General features: G+C 29.9%; 1 protein-coding gene across 2 annotated transcripts; it reads right to left on the minus strand.

Moving 5' to 3' along the window:
- Positions 1-257: 257 nt before the first annotated feature.
- Positions 258-7,549, minus strand: LOC143250229 (uncharacterized). Of its 2 annotated transcripts, none has more exons than XM_076500706.1 (6): positions 7,367-7,544; positions 6,711-6,772; positions 4,346-4,423; positions 2,866-2,892; positions 2,573-2,605; positions 258-422 (listed from the first exon to the last, which is right to left on the minus strand). In XM_076500706.1, exons 1-6 carry the CDS (start codon positions 7,455-7,457, stop codon positions 375-377), a joined length of 339 nt encoding a protein of 112 aa, XP_076356821.1. In that variant the 5' UTR covers positions 7,458-7,544; the 3' UTR covers positions 258-374. The 2 variants fall into 2 exon arrangements, with proteins under 2 accessions (XP_076356821.1, XP_076356820.1); XM_076500705.1 differs by lacking the exon at positions 258-422 and adding an exon at positions 748-894 and having other exon boundaries at positions 7,367-7,549.
- Positions 7,550-8,070: the final 521 nt, after the last annotated feature.

Here is an 8,070-nt window from a genome sequence, read left to right on the forward strand (position 1 = left end):
TTCTAATATAGAATTCTTCAGTTTTCACCGAAACTCATGTAGAAATATCTGAAAAACATACATAAAGTGTGTATACTGTATTCGTAAAAAAGCCGCCTTTCACTGGTCTTTCCTGTTTCAAGAAATATTTTATTTAAATTTTGATTTTCTGGAATATTAATTTACAAATTAGTGATGGTTAAGAAACTCCATAATTTTTTCGTGTTTGAAGAATTACTAAAGTAACAAACACACATTACACTGAATAACAACAACTATTTTAATTCACAATACCTTTATTGAATATTCAATAACAATATCGTGGATCACATTTTCACAAAATCCGCTGACTTATAGTTTGCTTTAAACGGAAGTGAAAACATAATGTTTATGTTTTAAGACTGCCCATGTTTCCAGTTCTTGTAAAGCTTAAGAACACACTTCTGAAATAAGAAAAATGTAAAGTCGTGAAACAGGTGTAATATAACTTAAGAACACACTCCCGAAATAAGAAAAATGTAAAGTCGTGAAACAGGTGTAATATAGCTTAAGAACACACTTCTGAAATAAGAAATATGTAAAGTCGTGAAACAGGTGTAATATAGCTTAAGAACACACTCCCGAAATAAGAAATATGTAAAGTCGTGAAACAGGTGTAATATAGCTTAAGAACACACTCGCGAAATAAGAAATATGTAAAGTCGTGAAACAGGTGTAATATAGCTTAAGAACACACTTCTGAAATAAGAAAAATGTAAAGTCGTGAAACAGGTGTAATATAGCTTAAGAACACACTTCTGAAATAAGAAAAATGTAAAATCGTAAAACAAGTGTAATATAGCTTAAGAACACACTTCTGAAATAAGAAAAATGTGAAATCGTAAAACAAGTGTAATATAGCTTAAGAACACACTTCTGAAATAAGAAATATATAAAATCGTAAAATAAGTGTAATATAGCTTAAGAACACACACATAAATTATCACAAATAGGGTATTTTTATTTTGAAATTAGTTATTTAAATTTCTCTTCCCTAATATCCTACCAATAACTGACCCTCTAAAGGTCACAATATGTATGTAAATGAGATAAAAATTCTTTTGTAGATTTACCATTTCTATATGCTAATCCTAAACTTTACAAATCTCCGATTAAATTTAGATTTATTTCTAGTTCAATAAGAACAATTACCAAACAACTGGTCATTTTATTAAATAAATTAGTTGATATACTGTTTGATAAACTAAAAATATAAATGTCGATAATAAGAAACCCACGTTTTGAATACTAAAAATAATCAACCCATTTTAGAGTATCTAAGAAATTGTGAACGAGTACAAAATATCCAAACATTTTATTTCAATAGCTGTACACCACAATTCCATTAAGAGATTGATTTTTGTATAAATTTATTAATAGAACAGTTCTGTTATCTTTTCGCGGAAGTGTAAAATGAAGATTTATCTCCAAAAACATAAAAGATGTATTAAGTTTCTGCATTTATGATAATTATATATTTTTCAATAACAGGTATTTTAACACATTACAAGAGTTCCAATTGGAGCTAACTATTCTACTTGTGTTACAAATTTATACATTTATTTTTATAAGAGTATGTTTATTGGAAATTACACACTCCATGACATGTTTTGCTTTAACTTACAGATATATATATGAGCTAATTAGTATAAATACTCCTAAGATAAATAATATTATTAACACTATTTATTCGTTAAAATTAAATGTTGAAAATTCTCCAATTTGTAATTTAGCGACACATTATTTAGATTTATAAAATAAAATAACTTATAATAATATCAATCTAAATATTTTGGTAAAAGAAAATATTTTTATTTTCCAATATATAGTTTACCCTATTTTAATAGTAATGTACCATACTTTTCTTGTTATAACTTCACAATTATTCAGATTTTGTAAAAAATTAGTAAATTACAATATTTTATCATTAATAATGAAATATTGATGCAAACAATAATATTTAATAGATATAATAAAGAAACTCCAAAGAAAATTATTAAAATATTTTGTGATAAATACAAGAATGTATTAAATAAATACTTGGCACTACTTTTATGCGGATGAACACTTTTTCGCATATGAAATTTTGTTTAGAGTATGATAATTGGTAGTTACAATGAACTTAATGCAATGTGGTTGGAAGTTACGAATATCTTCATGTGAGACTGGCGAACGGAGTTTAAGACTGATAGACAGTGTATCCCCACTACAATGTGGGTCCTAAATCATCAGTTACCTCCAAAATACAGGGTACGGTTTAGGATAGCCTTTATCCTAAGGATAGTTTTGATTTGTGCAGCATTTTTTTTATTTGGATTTATTTTTGTTCATTAGAAAATAAATGGAATATATATAATGAGTTTTTAGTCTAAATTTACCCCTAAATATCTTGTTTGGTAAAGTTTTGGAGAATTCAACAAGACAATTTTATAATTCCTTTTGTGTTTAATTAATCGGTCTCTATAGCTCATACAACTGAAGGGATGTTTTATTTTTGTAACTTGTATGATATGTTAGTGACTGATATTTTAAATGTTATTTAGTTGCCACTTACCGATGTTTCTTCGTAATCCGTTTCCTCGTGTCCCTGAAGAATAGATGCAAATCACGTCTTTATACAATTAACAGTAAAAAAAGATGAGAAATAGCAAAAGAATATCAAATATTCTATAAAACGTTAGCTTTAGTTAATAAAACAAATAACATTTTCACACTTTGCGTGGAGAAAACTATAAAAATAAAACAATATTGTTGAAAACAAACACATTTATATATTGAACACAACCTGTTTCTTATAGTAATAAATAAAATCATAATTTCTCAGTATGCTTAAATTATTATACTTACATGTCCCTCATGTGAACACTTCATTACCTAAAAATATAAGAAAAATAAAAATGTTGTAAAATGAGTACCATATATATTCCACTGACAATTTATTGTGATTAAGAAATAATTTTGATTTATTACATAATCTGGACAACCTTCCTTAAGACCCTTGTCGCAAAAAACGACCCAAATTTAAAGGGAAACTTAAGAGCCGAAAAACAAACATACTCATAGGTGAAATATCTAAAATGCCTTCTCAGGAACAAAAACATAGAAAGAAAGGAGACTGATTCGTCTGTAGCGTTTATGAGTGCAGCTTACCTCTGGATTCATGGCCAAGCGTGTTAAGGCGTGCGACTCCTAATCTGAGGGTCGCGGGTTCGCATCCCCGTCGCGCCAAACATGCTCGCCCTCCCAGCCGTGGGGGCGTTATAACGTGAGGGTTAATCCCACTATTCGTTGGTAAAAGAGTATCCCAAGAGTTGGCGGCGGGTGGTGATGACTAGCTGCCTTCCCTCTAGTCTTACACTACTAAATTAGGGCTAGCACAGATAGCCCTCGAGTAGTTTTGTGCAAAATTCAAAAACAAACTGATACCCGGGATGGAAAGATTGTCATACGAAGGTAGGTTAATATCCTGAAAGTGTTTTCTCTTTAACAAACAAGTTAGGGGAGATATCATTGAAGTATTTAACATTATCAAGGTAGTTGATAATGACGGTATTTTTTTCTTATTTAATGGTGAGGCTATAGGATACATACGTAACTTTAGGCAAGGTGGAAGTTACTTTCAGCTAATAATTTAATTTTTTTTAACAGGATATTTGGCCTCCGGAACAGGATATCTTAAGATATGATGAGTGCAGTAAATCTAAGAGAGTTCACTAGAAATGCTTTTTTTTTTTTGCATTTACCTTAGTTTAGCAAACAAGGTGGTTTACATGGATCAATATATCATTTGTAGTCAATACCTTTAATGTCTTTATTTACAGTTATATTGCTGTCACTCAGTAACGTTTAAACATCAACAACAGTGAAGAAAAAAGTTTCAAGTTAATTCTTAGACTCTCCTCCATTTGCTTGTTGTTGTGTATACATCTAATGTAAGAATTGTTTGAAGCCTACTTTATCTATCCTGTTCGTCTAACTACAAATATAAAAGTTATTTACATGATAAAATATTTGTTAGATAAAATTATATATTTTTCTTATTATCTTATAAATAATGCAGTTATTATGTTATTATGAGAAACAACAGCTATAGGATTGAAAATGTAAATACTCGGTACAGCATAATATATAAAGCTATTCAAGAGACTACACTACACACTACTATACCATAAGATCTGATTAAACTATGTATATATGGCATATACACTTATTCAGGAGACGCCACTACACAAAACTGTAACATAAAATATGTTTAAACTACATATAGTATGAAATATACAGCTACTCAGGAAGTTTAGACTAAATAATAAGTAGAATAATTCCTCACCTCTTCCCACTTTCTACATAATTCTTCATCGCTTACGGCTGAATGTGTTTCTCGACATTTGTGAAATAGGTCCTGGTACTGAAATATAAATGTTCAGGTATTATTTACTAAAACCTCCTCCCCCAAAACAAAGACAAACGCTCATTAAGAAAACTACAATTCAAACAAGAAATGGTCGAAAATCGTCATATAAGGTGATATCTGAAAGTTAGACAACACTGTAAACCTTAATACAACATATCTAAAAGTTTCACAGCACCAGGTAACTGTATAAACCTTAATACAACATATCAGAAAGTTACACAACACCAGATAACTGTATAAACCTTAATACAACATATCAGAAAGTTACACAACACCAGATAACTGTATAAACCTTAATACAACATATCAGAAAGTTACACAACACCAGATAACTGTATAAACCTTAATACAACATATCAGAAAGTTACCCAACACCAGGTAACTGTATAAACCTTAATACAACATATCAGAAAGTTACACAACACCATGTAACTGTAAACCTTAATACAACATATCAGAAAGTTACCCAACACCAGATAACTGTATAAATCTTAATACAACATATCAGAAAGTTACACAACACCATGTAACTGTAAACCTTAATACAACATATCAGAAAGTTACACAACACCAGGTAACTGTATAAACTTTAATACAACATATCAGAAAGTTACACAACACCATGTAACTGTAAACCTTAATACAACATATCAGAAAGTTACACAACACCAGGTAGCTGTATAAACCTTAATACAACATATCAGAAAGTTACCCAACACCAGGTAACTGTATAAACCTTAATACAACATATCAGAAAGTTACACAACACCAGGTAACTGTATAAACCTTAATACAACATATCTGAAAAAACTTTCACTGTATTACCTCAGTTGACTTGGGTCTATAAAGATAAACAGTAGGAAAATTTCACAGAACTTTCACATCTGTATGGAATCAATGTAGGTTAACAGTAAAAACTTGTTTAACCTTGATGAGTATTTTTGCCACCACCAATCGAAAGAAAACTGTAACTGAACTACAATCACACACCCTTCTTATTGTACACCAATAATGAAACAGTAAATACTAAAGTAATCACAGTTATTATAAATATCGTTATGATATAATATTATGTATTTAAAGTCTAGAATTAAAAGGCCTGATATTACCAAACGTATTATTTTTATTTAACCGGACACTCAACGTTTCGCTTTATAGATTTTCAGAGCGTTCTTCTGAAACACAAACTGTACTATAGGAATCAAATATTACCTACTGGCCTTTAAAGGATCAAGCGCCATCACTTCAGGCATTGTAGACCATTACAATGAAAGTTAAATAAATGATATAAATAGCCCTTAAAATAACACATTATGTGATGTAACCAAACTGACCTGATGAGTTGTTAATATAATAGTAAATATCCTCCTCGGCAGTGTCTTGTAATAAACAAAGTAGAATGAAAGTATTTTTCTACACTATTCTTATTGGAAACCATTTCTGAGTAAGCCAAGAATCAAGTTCTTATCAAACGTACTGACGTATATAAAGCTGTTACATTGTAAAGGATAAGAGTTTACCATATATCATACGTTCTGGTTCAACTCATTACAGTATGACATATAAAACTAGTCAGGAAACTACTGTACATAACACTACACCGTTACACCTAAAGTATAGCATATATAGACGTTAAGGAACTACACAATAAATTCTGATTAAACTTGATAAATCACTCAGCTTATAATACAACCGAAATGATATACGATACTAGAAAGGATCATTTCCTAATTATTTACATTGGTATATAGTTTTATTTGAGATTAAAATAACATTAGATGTCATTAGGTAAATAATAATACAGTGTATAACATGTTCAAGTATATATTTTTATCATACATTTCCATCTATAGATACCAGAGCGAAAACGTAGTTTGTAGATAGATGTTAAACTTGTTGAAAAAAAATCGTAACCAAACCTAGATCACTTACAGGTATGTGTTGTAAAACAACGTATTATAATACTTATCTATATATATATATATACTTGAATTTTAGGTTAGGCATGTGGTATAGCATGTGGCTTAGAGACAAATATAGAGATTTTTGAGAGTGACAATAACAGAACCTACATTAACTGATTATACACTGTATGAGAATCACACCACTCCATGTTAACACTATTCAGTTCTTATAAAATGTAAATTTATATATTTGTATAAAATAAGTCATTTGCGCGTACATTAAATACGAATTACCGGTTGAATTATTTGACATGCCTTAATTTTCTCTTGGATGGAAACATGATCAAAACCAGCGTATAATGTAATAATGTGCTTACCGCTTTAGGAGCCAGATTCCAACACTTCTTCAGTTCATTGACAACTTCAGTGTTTTGACTTTCTACAAAATGAGAAAACTTCTATAGTAAAGATTTAAGAAAATATGTTCATCAGAGGCGTCGTTAAGCTTTGATATATTGAAAACTCAGAATATAAAACCATAAACGAAAACATAGAGAAACGCAGACAATTGCTGTGCTTATGGGCCCGAGCCTCGGATCTTTTAAGTACTTAGTGACGCCTCTAATGTTCCCTATCTCTTGATCTTAGTAAAAGCTGCTGACTTTACGAAAATAACACGTATTTTGGTTTCATATTATCATGAATTTCCGTAACGCTTTGCTTTAAAAACTTAAAATTTTAATTTTTTAACGTTTTCATAGGCAGAAAAGTCACAAATTACTTTCCTTATTTGATATCAAATTGTGTATATTATCTCGAAGATACAGTTTTTTTATTCGAAATGTAGTTGGATTCATGTTTAGTTTTCAAATTTTACAACTTATTATATTATGATGGCGTGTTGTATCCTAGAGAAATATATTAAAACCAGCAAACACATCTTGTTATACTTTGTTAAATCTTAAACACAAAACACAGAAAGTCTCTTCTTATACAAGAGATATTTACCAGTTTTTAATACATAAATACTTACCACATAGTAACTGTTCCATTTCGTCATGGGGTCCATGAGCAGCAACAAAGGCCGCAAAAGTAAGTAGAATTGTTACAAAAAGAACTTTCATTGTTAAACAACTGAAAGCTTGAAACTTTCTCCAATAGTCTAAGTGTAGAGATTCTTGATTGTAAGAGAATAACGTAGAGAAGGATGTGGTGAACTAGTTTTATACCATCTTAGTAGATGTAATCACGTGTACAAACTTCCTGGTCAAACGAAACTTTGTTTTTATTGAAACTTCTGGTACTATGTTATCTGATTAAAAACTCACGCTTCGTTAGCATTTTTGATTCCACAATACAATAGGAAATTATATACATTTCTATAAAAATTAGGAACACCTTGCCAATTCTGTTTTATTCCATGATAGATCTTGATCAGTTTGACAGAACATTCTCACTCAAGCATGGGTTGAAAATATTGAAAGTCTTGGGCGGATAAATACAATGTTGAAATATATAAATTGAGTGGAAATTGCTGAATAAAATGATAATTATATTTCTGAAACGTCGTATACAAGATATGTATTTTTTCTTATAATTACCTGTTACACACAACATATGTAGTAAAGCATAAGAAGGGAAAGTTTCCTTAAGTGTGTGAATGAGCAAACAAAAGAAAAAAGTTGGACAAACTGGTTATAGTAAAACCTAGTATTGAGTGTATATAAATAACTATAT

Source organism: Tachypleus tridentatus, chromosome 5 (genome assembly GCF_004210375.1).
Source record: "Tachypleus tridentatus isolate NWPU-2018 chromosome 5, ASM421037v1, whole genome shotgun sequence".
Classification (NCBI taxonomy): Eukaryota; Metazoa; Arthropoda; class Merostomata; order Xiphosura; family Limulidae; genus Tachypleus; species Tachypleus tridentatus.